The sequence below is a fragment of the Nyctereutes procyonoides genome, unplaced genomic scaffold (genome assembly GCF_905146905.1).
Source record: "Nyctereutes procyonoides isolate TBG_1078 unplaced genomic scaffold, NYPRO_anot_genome, whole genome shotgun sequence".
Lineage (NCBI taxonomy): Eukaryota > Metazoa > Chordata > Mammalia > Carnivora > Canidae > Nyctereutes > Nyctereutes procyonoides.
In genome coordinates, this window is record NW_026575162.1 from 2,006,727 (window position 1) to 2,023,137 (window position 16,411).

At 35.5% G+C, this 16,411-nt stretch overlaps 1 protein-coding gene across 2 annotated transcripts in view; it reads left to right on the forward strand.

Annotated features, from left to right (window-relative positions):
- PHF14 (PHD finger protein 14) overlaps positions 1-16,411 on the forward strand; it is a 217,288-nt gene that overhangs the window by 7,511 nt on the left and 193,366 nt on the right. For both annotated transcript variants that reach the window (XM_055314889.1, XM_055314890.1), the window contains exons 3-4: positions 784-1,562; positions 8,936-9,080. In XM_055314889.1, the coding sequence (XP_055170864.1) occupies positions 784-1,562; positions 8,936-9,080 (924 nt within the window). The remainder of the gene's footprint in view (positions 1-783; positions 1,563-8,935; positions 9,081-16,411) is intronic.

Below are 16,411 nucleotides of genomic sequence, written 5' to 3' on the forward strand. Positions count from 1 at the left end.
TCCAAGATGGATTAGCTTTTTAAAATAATTATTAATTTCTTTCATTCTAGGGGGCTGTCTTAATTACTGCCTAGAAGTTTTGAAAGTTTAGGTGGCTCTTAGTGATATGAACAGTATCCTTGTCAGCAGGAAAATTGGCAGCTGCTCTTGTAACTTCCATTTATTGTGCTACTGCTCCTGTCTCCTTTCACCTATGAACTTGGTACTCCTAAAATTGATTGGTATGTTAGGGATGTTGACTATCATAAATACCTGTGCTCATTTTTTTTGGGTAAAGAGTGAAATAAATGAGACCAAGTTTTTTTGGGCCAGAATTTTCTTGTTCTGAATGTGACTCAATGCTTGTAAGTTAATTCAGTTTATGAATTGAAGATGCAAGAGAAGAAGAATTTGGTCTGTATTGTATCATTAAGTTAAAAAATCAGATGCCCAATTTCAAAAGAAGCACCTTTACTTTTAGAAAAAATAATTGCTTCTAGGGTACCAAACATAGCATGAGCTATATGACATGAAATAGTACTCTTCTTTTTAAAGCATATTTTAATTTAGAGTTACATATATTCATCTTCATTAGTGTTATACTGAATTAGAACCATTATGCCAACTTCATTGATTTATTATTTAATCAGGTTGGGAATGTCTACCATTCTTTGACTTAAATTTGTTTATATTGTTTTGCAAGTTACTCACAAATTTTGGTGGTTTCATTTGTGTCAGCGTTGTGTGTGTGTGTGTGTATGTATATACATATGTGTGGTTTTTTTTTTCTCATATTTTCAACAGATTCTGAAGGGAGTGGTAATGGAAGTGAAGATCCTTCAAAGGACAGTGGAGAAGGTTCCTGTAGTGACTCTGAAGAAAATATTTTAGAAGAAGAACTGAATGAAGATATTAAAGTAAAAGAAGAACAACTTAAAAATTCTGCAGAGGAAGAAATACTGTCATCAGAAAAACAGTTAATTAAAATGGAAAAGAAGGAGGAAGAAGATAATGGAGAAAGACCTAGAAAGAAAAAGGAGAAAGAAAAAGAGAAAGAAAAGGAGAAGGAGAAGGAGAGAGAAGATAAAGAAAAAGCAACAGTATCTGATAATGTGGCTGCTTCTGCTGCTTCCACCACACCAGCCACAAGTCCTCCTGGTGTTAACACATCTCCTTCAGTCCCCACTACAACAACCACTGCAGAGGAACAAGTAAGTGAGCCAAAAAAGTGGAACCTTCGTCGAAATCGACCACTTTTGGATTTTGTATCCATGGAAGAGCTGAATGATATGGATGACTATGACAGTGAAGATGACAATGATTGGCGACCTACTGTAGTAAAGAGAAAGGGAAGATCTGCATCTCAGAAAGAAGGAAGTGATGGAGACAATGAGGATGATGAGGATGAAGGAAGTGGGAGTGATGAGGATGAGAATGATGAAGGCAATGATGAAGATCATAGCAGCCCTGCCAGTGAAGGGGGTTGCAAGAAGAAGAAGAGTAAAGTTCTTAGCAGAAACAGTGCTGATGATGAGGAACTGACCAATGATAGCCTGACACTATCTCAAAGCAAGAGTAATGAGGTAGATCAACCCAATTTTTATGATATCTGTCTGTCTGGGGAAAAGGGAATTTCTCTAAACCATTCTACTCGTTATATTAAGTAGCTTCCTTGAAATCCTATTTATAGACAGCTGTGGGAGTGAATGAGCACCCTAAGTGTAACATTTATTCATTTGGTCAACCAGCCTTTGTTCAGTATCTACTATTTGTCACCGTCCTCAAGGAGCTCACAATCACCGCCCTCAAGGAACTTACAGTCTTTATAATTAGAGAAATATTTTTATATTCAGAGACTAGGGTTATGATAGTTTTCCTTTTCCCTCTCTGTCCTCTCACCCCATTCTTCGTAGGACTGCTGAATGGTTCTGAGTGGATTATGAAAACAAAGGTCACCTTTATTTCAACTTAGGCATGTCCATATCCACATGAAAATTTAGACTTCTACTTTTTAGAGCAGGACAAAAACAGCTTAATGATTGCGTCAGACTTTTAGAGATTCATTTTAAGGTTAATTCCTTTACCAGTTGTAGCACTCATCATCTGAATAGTCACCAAGTCTTTGCTTTAGATGTATGGGAGTAAATATGAACTATATGTTTACATATATTTAGTGAATAAGTTCTCTCTACAAAGAAATGAAAAAGAAAAATCAAACACTCCTATCATAAGACAAACATTTTTGTCCTAAAACTACAGTAATGACTCAGTTCTTCCACTTGAAGTTCTACTACCGAAAGTTAGGTTTATCCTTTGGGCCCAAGATGCAACATTCAAGATTCTTCAGTCAAACACATTTGTGTCTCTTTGTCTGTGTGTTTATGTATATGTTTTTCTTCAGAAGCAAGATTGAGTTGTCATCTTACATGTAGATGTACCTGTTACATCAGCATGTAGAACTATAATAATTAAGTCTGTTATTTCTGTTAATACATTTATTGTCACAAAATTCACTTCTTTAGCAAGCACTTATTTTTTGTTTTTTCATATCATCACAATAGGTTAAACCGGTAGATTTTCCTTCTGTGCTTTATTCTTTTACCTTCTACTTACAAGTTTTGCATAGCAATGATTGCCTATTTTAAGTAAGTTTCATTTAAAAACTTGGTGATATTTTACTTTCCAAAAAAATAAGTAACAGGAGATAAGGGGGGGTTATATGTTAGATTGATGAAGCAGCAGGTTGTATTTTAAATTATAAACATTGGTCAACTTCTAGGTTATCCACTTTCATATGAAGAGTGTTGTCTGCCTCCAGTGCTATCCTAATTCTTTAGGTAATGGGAAATTGTCATTTGGAATATAATATAGTATTTATAATGCTGTAAAACAAATAGTTTCATATTCCCAGGAGCAATTTAGGGAAATAGAAATATGGAAAATTCAGTTGTTCATATTTGATTGAGGCTTGTATCCAGCTTATTTTATAGTATTTAATACTCAGTCTGTCTACTGAATAAGTTTACCTGTTGGTAGCATTATCTTCTTCATTTTTATTAGCCTGACATTCACAAAAGTAGGCTGGCTAATGATAGAGGCAGAGTTAGATCTCTGTTATGGTGTGGGGAATACCTACATATGTTTAGAAATTTGCCAGGTAAAATGTATACATTATCCATTTGTTAATAATGTGTAATGCGTAACATATTGCTTAAGAGGTTGTAGGCTGTCCTTTAAGTTGCATTGGAAGGTCACATGTGCTGTTTAGGTTTTTTATCCCACCAAAAGAGACTTTATTAAATAACGAGACTTCATATATTTATGTTAAGTCCCAAAGGAATGTGATTCCAGAGCATTTCTTGGAAATGGGTCTCCATAAAATTATCAAGAACTTTCTTCTTACAGTAACAAAACTTATTTCTCTGGTGTTAACTTATGTTAGTTTTCCTTTTGTTCTACCCTATGCAGAAATGTAGAAAAATTGATAGAAAGTTCATTTTACCTCAATAATTCTACCTGAAACCTTGGTAACTGTTTTTCTCTAAGACTAGTAATTTTTGATGATTCTACTTCTATGTAAGTGTCACTCAGATAACAAATTTTAATGAAAACTCTTTTATCTTTCTAAATTTCCTGTTCATATGCTCTCGATTTTGTAAAATAGATGACTAAAGGTAATTCTTGTTGCCTTATGGCTATTGTTTGTATCTTAATCTTGCTGGCTATTTTAGGTAGTGATACCTTGGCATCAAGGTATCAAGTATCTATTAGTTAATACAAATGTATTTAGTTATATTTGAAGTTTTACTTTCCTCTACTTTTACTTTATGTTTTCAAATACTACTTTGTAGTAGAGATAACTGAAAGTGTGATTTTAGAAATACATAATTGAATTATATTTAGTTTATAAACAGCTTACTTTCTTGGCTGTTATGTCAAGTGCTTTTGTAAGTAAACGATGTTGGACATCATGTAAGTGATATTCCAAAACTGTAATAATTTTGAAGTTTTTTAGGGAATTTGATTTAAATGATGTTGGACATCATGTAAGTGATATTCCAAAACTGTAATAATTTTGAAGTTTTTTAGGGAATTTGATTTTTCTTTTATTTGAACGGAGCTGGGGTCTTTTATTGACTTAACTATCAACTCTTTTTTTCCTGATAATTTATTTAGGGACAGTTGGGTGGCTCAGCAGTTGAGCATCTGCCTTCAGCCCAGGGTGTGACCCTGGAGTCCTGGGATTGAGTCCCACATCGGGCTCCCTGCGTAGAGCCTGCCTCTCCCTTTGCCTATATCTCTGCCTCTCTCTGTGTCATGAATAAAAAAAAGAGTTTATTTATTATTTATTCATGAAAGACAGAGAGAGTCAGAGACATAGGGAGAGGGAGAAGGAAGCTCCCTGTGGGCAGCCTGATTTGGGACTCGATCCCAGGACCCCCAGATCATGACCTGAGCCAAAGGCATCAGATGCTCAACTGCCAAGCTACCCAGGCGTCCCTTAACTATGGACTTTTAATGGTCTTAACATGACTATGCCATAGGCCTTGAAATACTCTAGAAGAGTGGTTTCTGAACTTTTTGTCTCAGGACCACTTTACACTTTGAAAATTATTGAAGACCCTAATTACTATTTATGTGGGTTAAATTAAAACTCAGGAATTAAAAAATTAAGGCATACAGAAGCAACAAATTGTCGGATTGATGACCCTATCCCCTGTTATGTAGTTCTGGAAGAGTACATGATACATCCATGAGAGAGAGAGTGAAAAAGGCAAATAACCCTAGTATTTTGTATGAAAATAGCCTTTACCTTGTGGACCCTATGAAGCAGAGTCCCACAGACCATACCTTGAGAACTATTGTTCTACAACTGGAATTTGATAACCTTGCATTTTCTACGTATGGGCACTTTACTTGGCCTATGGAATTATGTCATTTTTTGAATTTAGTGTGGTCTAAACAATCCTCTTGGAATATGGTTATATGCCATTTTCAAACTTGATGCTTTTGAGATTAACTGGTGTTACATTCATTTTTGGTTTTCTGAAATAAATCTTTTGGGGATGGGGTGTAGCATTTTCAAAAAATGGTTCACATTTTCAGGACTTTGAAACTAGAGCTTTGGTTGAGGATTAATATTTAACAGAAAATTATATCAATAGAAATTTTCAGGCAGAAGTTTTTTGGTTTCTTTTCATAAAAGGCTCTCATGTTAAGTGGATTAGATTGATGTTAAATGGATATGAAGAAATGGCAATTGTCATCTGATATTTGGTAATTAAAATTTATAAATTTATAAATAGCAACTTCTATTTATAAATAGCAACTTCTATTTGGGACTTCAGACTTATCAATGCTTTTTACACATTTCAAAGTAAAACAACTTAATATACATAAAAATACAGTTTGAAATATTGTACAAAAATTACTTCAGATTCTTGAGAATTTCACTTTCTCAAAACTTAGAGGAAGACCTATTGCTCAGATTTTTCAGTATATTAATTTTTTCTCATCATCAGAGCAATAAGGATTCTTTTAATTCTAGTTTTGAATGAAGTGTTCAGGAATTCTCTTTTGTTAAATACATATAAAACTTAGAATTTACCTTGTATATATTATTTATAATCATCTGTGTGGAATACATAAACAAGCAATAGACCCATGGAGAACACTGGACAATATTATCATTTGAGGTGTAACTTTAAACTCTAAGGAAAAGAGTGAAATAATTTACTATAAGTACTCATTGGTTTATTATTATTGTGCCCCATTTATTCTTCTAGTTGCCATTCGATTACATTAAATTCTTCTATAATATTAAAGTTATATCCTAGGTAATACTCATGTGCCATTCAGAACCAACTTTCCCAATTTCTATTTATATGTAAAAACCATATTTTCAAATGATATATCTTTTGGTAAAAAGTTTAACTTAACTATTTTGTCCAAAAACTTAAAAAAAAATGATACACATCTTCAGAAATATGCTAATAAAAATTTGATAGTAAATTTGCTTTTATAGTTTGGTTATGTGTGCTCAAACCTGTGTTTGATGTATTAAAGATAATTTAGAGCATACTTTTTTAAGAGAATGTGTTAGTAACACTTTCCCACTGAAGCATTATCCATAGTCATTGGGCAGGGCTCCAGTTCCCCCCATTTCTTTCTCTTTGCATTAGATTTCTGATAAGTGTCTCAAATGATGTGAATCAGAGGGCCAGAGCCAGCTGATTTTGTTTGCCTCTAGATGATAATATGTTTAGAGAGAAATTGGTATAGATATACAATTTAGACATTCACTGTTTTATCTGAGCAAAGTGGAAAAACAGGAAAATGATGGAATTAGAGCTACCTATTAATGCTACTTTTTCTGATCCATAGAAATGTACTTGTTTCCCACAGGGGTAAACCTTTTTTCAAGGACTTATTAGTTGTAATTCCACCAGAGAAGTATTTTTTTCTTTTTTTAATAATAAATTTATTTTTTATTGGTGTTCAATTTGCCAACATACAGAGTAACACCCAGTGCTCATCCCGTCAAGTGCCCCCCTCAGTGCCCGTCACCCATTCACCCCCACCCCCTGCCCCCCTCCCCTTCCACCACCCTAGTTCGTTTCCCAGAGTTAGGAGTCTTTATGTTCTGTCTCCCTCTCTGATATTTCCCACCCATTTCTTCTCCCTTCCCTTCTATTCCCCTTCACTATTATTTATATTCCCCAAATGAATGAGAACATACAATGTTTGTCCTTCTCCGATTGACTTATTTCACTCAGCATAATACCCTTCAGTTCCACCCATGTTGAAGCAAATGGTGGGTATATGTCATTTCTAATGGCTGAGTAATATTCCATTGTATACATAAACCACATCTTCTTTATCCATTCACCTTTCGATGGACACTGAGGCTCCTTCCACAGTTTGGCTATTTCCAGCAGAGAAGTATTGGCAGAACCCATTTTACATGAGTAGCCTGTCAGTTATCAAACTGGTTATTGGCTAGATCTTTTTCTAGTGTGAGGTTTTTTTTTTTGTTTTTTTGTTTTTTTTAATTTTATTTTTAAACCCTAGATGTGGTATTTTGGGAGAAAAGTCTTTTTTGGACTTACCACAGGAAAATATTTAAAGTAGCAGTGCTCATTGAGGGTTACAACTTTTGGGCGGGGGGAGTCCAAGGGATTACTCAGTGTAATAAATGGGCAGCTTATACTCCTTTTCTTGAACCACCTAAAATAATTACGAAAGGAGAAGGGGAATGAACATAATTACTGAGTACACAGTATGTCTCAGGGACATTTTTACCATACAATTATCTTCTTAATTTTCACACCAATCTCATCAGGTAGGTACTACTTTTGCCATCCCATTTTACAGATAAGAAAACTACAGCTTTGAGATTCAATAGTTATTAAATGAGAACTGAGAATGAAATCCAAGATCACTGATATGAAAATCTGGAGGTATTTTTGTTTTACTCAGTGTACCAATGTACTATAAAATGTGAGTTTTCTTTTTAGGAAGTTTTTACCTTTATTTACTACTCATGTCCAAAGCCTCCAAATTACTTTGGTTTTATAACAAAGAGTAGTAAAATAAATAAATGAAATCTACAGTTTTTAAGTAGTAGGATTCTCTAGAGCAAGGATACTGCCTCCTTCCTGACTTTGCATTTGTTTCTGATTTGTTTTACAGATTAGCTGTAAGTTTAGATGTATAACACAGAATTGAAAAAAAAATGTTATTGTGACATTCAAGTGTCATTTACAAATTTCTATGAAATGATGACTCTAAATGTTTCCTGTGAATATTGGTCTGTTTAAAAGAATATAAAAATATAAAAAACAGTGGTTAGTTTCCTAAATGAAAACATTTAGACTCAAGTGCTATCTTATATAATGTCCAATCTGATAATATGGTAAGAATTACTATATTGTTAACCATTTAAAGTTTAAATCTGTAATGTAGTTTAAATTAAAGCAAATTCTTTTCCTTCTTGAAATTGTATCTTTATATTTATCTATTATGTCTTTCTCTTTTTATAATTATCTCAGTATCCTTATTATCAGTTTATACTCTGTACTTCTTGACATAAAGTTAATAGAGTACTCATGCTTTTGCAACTAGACAACTTGGATCCTTTTTTAGATGGTTTTCTTTTTTTTTTTCTTTTTTTTTTATTGTCATGAGAGAGACAGAGAGAGAGAGAGAGAGAGGCAGAGACACAGGCAGAGGGAGAAGCAGGCTCCATGCAGGAAGCCCAATGTGGGACTCCATCCCGTGACTCTGGGACCTTGCCCTGAGCCAAAGGCAGACGCTCAACTGCTAAGCCACCCAGGCGTCCCTTTAGATGGTTTTCTGTACCTGTTTATACAGCTATGCCTATTCAGGTTCTCTTGGATCTGTCATCCAGTAGTTTGATGACTCTGAAACTTCTGAATTCCTCAGCAGTTAAGTATAGAGTTTATAATTATGCCATCACATGCATATTTGCTTATATGTTATCTTGGATTGATTTTTTTCTTGTTTAATATATGTGTGTCTTGTCTCTCTTCAGGCAGGATAATAGGCTTCCAAAGTGTAGGAACCATGTGTTACACTTTTTAAACCCATTGTAGGAGTAATAATTACTTGTAGGCTAATTTTTCCTTTCTCCTAGTTTAAGGGATCAGACTATAATCTGGAATGGCAAAGCAGATGAAGAGTTGTTAGTTGCATGCTTGCTTTTTTATTTCTTAAAGGAGGGAGAATATGGGACTTGCAAAGAAAGTGAAAAATTGAGGGTATTTAGAGGATCATTTGACAAAGAAATGGACTTTTCAAATGTAGCATGCTTTGAAATTACTAAAAGAATGGAGAATGTAGCATAATTTTAGAAATGCATAAAATAACAGAATTTTAGTTATTAAAGTTATCTTTTAAGTTAAATATGTGATTTTCTGATATATTTTGATATTAGGACTCGCTGATTCTTGAGAAGAGTCAAAACTGGAGTTCTCAAAAAATGGACCACATTCTGATTTGCTGTGTTTGTCTTGGAGATAATAGCGAGGATGCTGATGAAATAATTCAGTGTGACAATTGTGGCATTACAGTCCATGAAGGTAATTTTGCTCTGTTGTGTCTCCTTTTTGAAACAGCTAATTGACACTGAATTTAAATAAGTAAAATCAGCTCTTTTACATTTGTACTGTTCTAAGGTTCTTCTATAGTATTTCATGGTTTTTCAATTGAAAGTAGGACGTATTGAATCCTCAAAGTATCATGGGTATTATTTTTTGGATTATGTTAATTTAAAATGTGTAAAATAACTTAAATAGAAATATTATTATCTGGAAATTACAGTATTTCTCTGAAGGTTAGTGTTATGATAGTTTCCTTCATGGCATTTATTTCTAGTTTTTAAATGAAATTTAGATATAGGAAGTAGTCTAGTATGTTAGTTTGGTAGGATATGTTATTTAAAATATATTTGAAGTGTAGTGATACAGTTTCTTCTTTCATGGTTATAATTTTTAATTTTAAACTAGAATATTCAGAGAGATTATCTTTTAAAAACCGAAATAGAAGCCACTATTTTGAAAATATTTTTCCCAATTATATTTTTAAATCTTTTGGTTAGTTTATTTGCTTGTTTGTTTTTCTCTTAAATTTTTTTTTTTATTTTGACATAACTTCTGACTTACAGAAAAGTTATACGGGTACTACAAAGAAATCCCATATACTTTCACTCAGATTTCCCAAATGGTAACATTTTGCTATTTTAATCTTCTCTCATATGACAATTTTGTTTTCAACTTTATGAGAATAAATTGTAGACATAACGTCCACCTCTGCCTCTATATACCTCAGTGTGTATTTCTTTCTTTCTTTCTTTTTTTTTTTAAACATTTATTTATTTGTGAGAGAGCGAGAACACACAGAGAGAGGGAGAGGGAGAAGCAGACTCTCCACTGAGCAGGAGCCCGACACAGGGCTTAATCCTAGGACCCCAGGATCATGACCTGAGCTGAAGGCAGACTCTTAACTGACTAAGCCACCCAGGCACCCTACTGTGTATTTCTTAACAAGGGCATTTTCTTATGTAATCCTATAATTGTCGATGTCAGGAACATAGCTTTGATGGAATTCTACTATTTAATCTACTGACTATATTCACATTTTGCCAATAATCCCTATAATACCCATTCTAGCAAAATAAAATCCAGGATTATGCATTACATTCAATCATTATGTCTGTTTGGTCACCTTTGGTCTGGAACATTTCTTGAGTCCTTGTGTTTCATGCCTTTGGCACTTTTGAAGAATACAGGCCAGTTCATTTACAGAATGTCCTTAATACTAGTTTTTTTCTTATCCTTTCTCATGGTTAGATTCCGGTGACATGCTTTTGGCAGAAATGCCACAGAAGTTATGTTGTGTTTTCAGTGTATCATATAAAGAAGTACATAATATTTATTTTTCAAATTATTGGTGATATTACTTTGATCACTTGGTTGAGAGGGTATCTTCCAGGTTTCTTTATGATAAAGTTATTATTTCTTCCTGTTAGTTAATTTCTTCCTGTAGGGCCATGATTACCACAGAACAGTTTTTCTATGGCCTTGTCCTCACCTGTTGTTTTCGTATTACAGCCCTTCTCCCAGATAGTTCTGGGAGTCTACTGGGCTTATGGGACCTGCAGGGCCTGTGCTTCTTTAGCCAATACCTTCTTGCCTTCATGTAAAGTGCCCTTCCTTGCTGCTAAGGCTCACTATGGAAATGTTTCCTATTACTGTTACTCATTCACTTACTTTTTTTAGTAGCGTTTGAGTGCTCTCTATATGCTAGGCATTCTCTAGGTTTTAGGCAAGTAAAATAAGCAGTGTAGAAATTGCTGACCTCATGAAGCTTAATACCTAGTAAGAGAGACAGTCAATGAAAAAATAAACAATAAACAAATATCAGGTGGTAGTCTGGACTATGAAGAAAAATAAAGCAGGACAAGGAGTATTGGAAATGCTGTGGATGGGGGCCATTGAGTGGGCAGGTAGAAGTTTGTATTTACAAAAAGTGAAAAGGAAAATCCTCTCTAATAAGGTGATACTCTAGCAGTGACCTGAAGGATATAAGGAAGCAAGTTACACAACTCTTTGGGGAAAGAGAACCCCTGGAAGAAGGAGTAGCAAGTGTCAAGATCTTGAGTGGGAACATGGTTGGAGTGTTTATTTAATGGCAGGGACTGAGTGAGCAAGCTGGTGAGTGGTGGGGGTAGAGATGGGAGGAAACCAGATAAGGCCTTGCAGGTCATAGATTTTTAGATTTGACTGTGATGGATATGGGAAGACCTATGAGTTTTGGGCAGAGGATTAATACGGTTTGATTTGTTTGGGAAGGGTCACCCTGCTGGGTTGGGAGTAGACTAAAGTGGGTCTAAGTTGGGAATCAGGGAGACCATTTAGGAGACCATTGCAATGATGCAAGAGAGGAATAGGTTTTGAGGTAGATAGTAAAAGTTTGGTATTAAACTGTCTGGAGCTTAGGTAAAATATTGGGACTAGAGATAAAAATTTGAGACTCATCAGCCTGTAGATGCTATTTAAAGTGTGAAACTGCATGTGCTATCTAATAGGGAGTAATAAAGTGGTTCTAGCACTTCAGAGGAGATGAAAAACACATGGCCAAAGGGATAGGAGGAGAACTGAAGAGTAATGACCCAGAGGCTAAGTAAGGAAAATGTTTTCAGAGACAGTGAGTAACTGTCAAATTCTGTTTCTAGAATCAGATGAGGACCTATATCATGTGGCCAGTTATTCTAATGCAGTGATAGACTCCCAAGTACACTGCCAGGCAAGCCATCCCAAAGGTTGTAGAAGAAAAGGTTCATGGACAAAATGCTTATATTACATGATTTATTAAATAAGTGGGAAATACTTGGAAAGAAGCAAGGGGAAAAATACAAGATTAGTTAACATCCTTATGATAGAGTACAAGTTGGTGGAAGGATCACCTGAATCCTGAGGTACACAGAGTTTGTATTTTATGTCCTACCCCTCTCTGCCTTTTTGGCCTTTCCTGCTGGACAGTACCCTGTCCAAATACACGCTGTCTTGGACAGATCCAGGGACAAGTATGCCTGGTTACAGCTTTAGTTATTCAATTAACCTACAGAATAGCTATGGGTTTTGTGTTTCTTAGGCTGTGGACACATGGAGCCAGAATAGGTATCATTGATGGGGGGCCATACTGAAGCCCCATGAATACTGTGTTCTTCACATCTCATATACATTTAGTATATCCTGATTCTTCTGTATCTTCAGTATATGTAGTAACTAGGTGCCTCAAGAATGTTAAATGTTTCTTGGTCCTTCTGTCCTTTTCTTTTTTGTCCTTGTTTTATACACACGTGCTTTACTTACTTTTTATCTGTATGTGTGACTTTCATTTATCTCATTTTGTTTTTCTGAGGCAGAAATGAATATTCTCAAGCAGAACAAAACTGTTATAATTGAGAGTTTACCACTGAATTAATAACATGAACATCATTGGTTATCTTCAAGAGACTTCCAAGTGGGAATAGCAGAAGGAAAATGAAGATAGTGACTAAATGCAATTCCTACAAAGAGTTTTTATATAAAGAGAAGAAACAAGATGGGACCTTAGCTAAAGGGATGTGGAGTTGGGTGGGTTTATTTCTTCTTAGACGCTGTCTTAATTAACCTTTACTGTGTAACAAACTACCCACAATTTGTCAGTGTAATGGCAAACATGTTTTACTTCACACAGTTTCTAATGGTCAAGGATCTTCTGGGAGTGGATAGTTGGGTGATTCTGGTTTAGGATCTCTCATGAAGTTGCAGTCAAAGCTGTTGGCCTGAATTGTAGTCATTTCAAGGCTTGACTGGGGCTGGAGGATCTGCTTCCAACCTTGCTTACGTGATTATTGGTAGGCTTCCATTCTTTGGTGGCTCTTGTCTGGAGACCTCAGTTCCTTATCATTTTGGTCCTGAGTGCTCTCGTGACAGGACAGCTGGCTTCAAAATGAGTGATCAGAGTGAGAAAGGGTTAGAAGCAATTATATAAAAGAGCTAGGGTCTTTTGTAACCTTATTTTGGAAATAGATGCTATAATTTCTGGATTTTGTTCACACAAACCAACCCTACTTAAATGTAGGAAGGCACGTTCGGAGACTGTTAATATGAGGGGCACTAATCATTGGGGGCCATCTTAGAGGCTGCCTATCACAGATGCAGAGATTATATAGTATGTTAGTGCACTATACTAATACGGAAGTGACCAGTGGAAAGGGAAAGTTGACAGTTGATAAAAGGTGAGAACAGGAAGCAGTGACTGGAGCAAGGGCTTTAAGTACAAAGCTAGAGGGGATGGGATCCAGCACCAAATGAAGAGATTAAATAAATATGAGTAGCCATAGTAATTGGAGAGGAAAGGATATATGGATACAGATGTAGGTAGGTTGTTAGATGTGGTGGTCAGAGCATGGGTAACATTTTTTGAGTGCTTCTTGTTTTCTCAGTGAAATGGGAAGCAGAGTCATTAGCAGAGGGTGGTGGTGGGGGAGATGTTGGAGATTTGGGAAGAGAGGTTGGTATAAAAGTTATTTGGGAGAATAAAAACTAGGGAAATATTGGCATATTACTTACTGTATATGTCTGTAAATATATATATATATATATTATTGATAGTATAAAGGACCACTGGTGATTAGTAGTAATGCATATAAACAGACCAGTCAGCATGGCTGTATGTCTGTCTCTGTTCTTTTTTTTCCTTCAGGCATGGTTCAGCTTCTTTGGAGTAGGTGCAGAATAGATGAACATCAAAAGCAGCTGCTGTGCTGCTGATATGTGTGTTGATCACAGAAGTGATCACAAATGTGTTACCAGTGCTTATGTCCATAAATGTCATTGCTGATGTGTGATGCAGGCAAGACCAGTACTGTTAATGTTGTTGACTTCTCATCATGCTAAGAGCACTATCTCTGCTTCATAGGTCATTGGTTTGACCATGGATGTTTTTTTTTTAAGGCAAGCACAGTGGTTTTAAGAAAATGAATTGGTTTCTAACATTTAAAAACTGGGAGATTTTATTTTATACATTTTGGATTTCAAACTTCTCTTAAAGTGCTGGCAGCAGTAGTTTTTCCTCTGAGGACAACAATCTGCTGGAGTTGAATAGAGTGCCCCCTGCTGGTAAGGCCTACAGTTTCTTTTTTACCACAATCCTCTTCCAAATCACCCGTTTTTATCAGTTGTCTTTTCCCTGGAGGTATTTGAATGTATAGTTCCCATCTGTTTTGAGGGTGCTGTCTCTTGGTGCTGGTACTCAGACTACCGAGGCCTTGTAGTCTCACAGCTGTAGTAGTTAAGCAATTATTTTTCTAAATGCCTGCCTTTAAGACTCAGCCCTGAGTCCACTGGGGACCAGTACCATGTACAATTCATAATGTCTTACTGTCTTTGATTCAGACTTTTGCACCTTGGATTCTTAGTACTATTCTTTCCCAGGAAATTCTTTGTTTAAACAAATGTAGATTTCTGGAAGGGCATCCCACTAGTACCCTTGACATGCCTGGAGCTATTAAAATTAAAGATTCCTCATGGGACCTGTGCTGCACCCTGAGATGAACAGCCTAAGTAATGGCAAATCTATTTTTTTTTTTTTTTTTTTAGAAACACCCAGAAAGTTTTTCTGCATCAAGGTAGACAAATAAGGTGATCAAGCGGAGTGGTAATTCCATTAGGTCAAAAGCAAGTTGTATCTGTAAAGTCATGTAGCATATTTTCTTGCATAATTCTTTTAACTGGCTCTGATGGCAGTTCAAGTTCCAAATGTTTTTGAGCATTTGCTAATGATTGCTCATTTTTCTTCTAAAACTGACTCATTAGAATCGGAGACCTATTTTTGTTATAGAAGAAAAAGGGAAGACAGGAAAGGAAAATTAATGTTCCTGAGTTTGAAGCTTTTTGAGTTTTTTGAGAGGTAGCTAATATGTGAAATAAATAAATAAGGAAATTGGTAAGTGGGGAAACTGAATAGTTTTCTACATCTTTAGGTGAATCTTTATATATTGGGGTATAATTGCTTTGTTAGTAGTATTGTAAATTCTGTGAACTTTATATAAATTTAAAGTTAAGGTGCAGGGATCCCTGGGTGGCGCAGCGGTTTAGCGCCTGCCTTTGGCCCGCCTTTGGCCCAGGGCGGGATCCTGGAGACCCAGGATCGAATCCCACGTCAGGCTCCCGGTGCATGGAGCCTGCTTCTCCCTCTGCCTATGTCTCTGCCTCTCTCTCATTCTGTGTGACTATCATAAATAAATAAAAATTAAAAAAAATAAAGTTAAGGTGCAAATTATAAATAAAAAGTAAAACAAATCTTGAGAGTTTTTTAAAATTATAACTTTTCCCCTGTAGTTTAATTTCCCATTTCCTTTTTTTTTTTTTAAAGATTTTATTTATTTACTTATTAGAGCTCAAGGGGGGGGTTAGGGGCAGAGGCAGAGGAAGAAGGAGAAGCAGACTCCCTGCTCAGCGGGGAGCCAGATGTGGGGCTTGAACCCAGGACCCTGAGATCATTGTTTAGCTGACTAAGCCACCCAGGGACCCCTCCCATTTCCTTTGTTAATCTTGGAGTTTCTGTTGTGTAATTGTGATTATATAATTCTCTTTTTCTTGGTTTCTTAATAGAGTTTGAACTAGTAGATTGAAAAATTCCTAGTTTTGGTGATTTTTAGTTACCTGTTTTGGTTTAGGGGAAAAGTGCTATTTTTTAAAAAGATTCTATTTATTTATTTGCGAGAACAAGCTGGCACATGTGCACAAGTGGGGGGGGGGAGGGGCAAAGGGAGAAGGAAAAGCTGACTGCTCTATCCCAGACTCAGAGATTATTACCTGAACTAAAGGCAGATACTTAACTGACTGAGCCACCCAGGGGCCCAAAGGGAAGAAGTGTTATTAAATGTTAATGTATTTTTTGTAAATACATTACTAAAATATATTTTTCTTTTTTAACTTAATTTCCTGTAGGTTATTTTTGTCTCCCTAGTCTAAAAGATTCCTTTACCAGGTATCATTGAGTAGTATGTTTGAGAAGGTGTTGTTTTGATATGGATATACTCCTGACTCTCCATTTAAGTTTTTTGGGCTAACACTTGAGTAGTATCAGCAAGAAATTACATTGATTGATAGATCTGTGAAGAATTTTTCATCTTTCATTAGCTTTCTATCAATTGAGTCTACCAATATGAAAATAAAAACAAAAATAAAAAACTCTGCTTAATATTCTTTGGTTAGTTGATTGATTTTCTCTTCTTCTGAGATCAGACGAGATCGGGCGCGTTCAGGGTGGTATAGCCGTAGACTGATTTTCTCTTCTAAGGAAGAGTAATGATTATAATTCTTCTATTAATAGTGTGTAGTCTAGTCAACATACATAT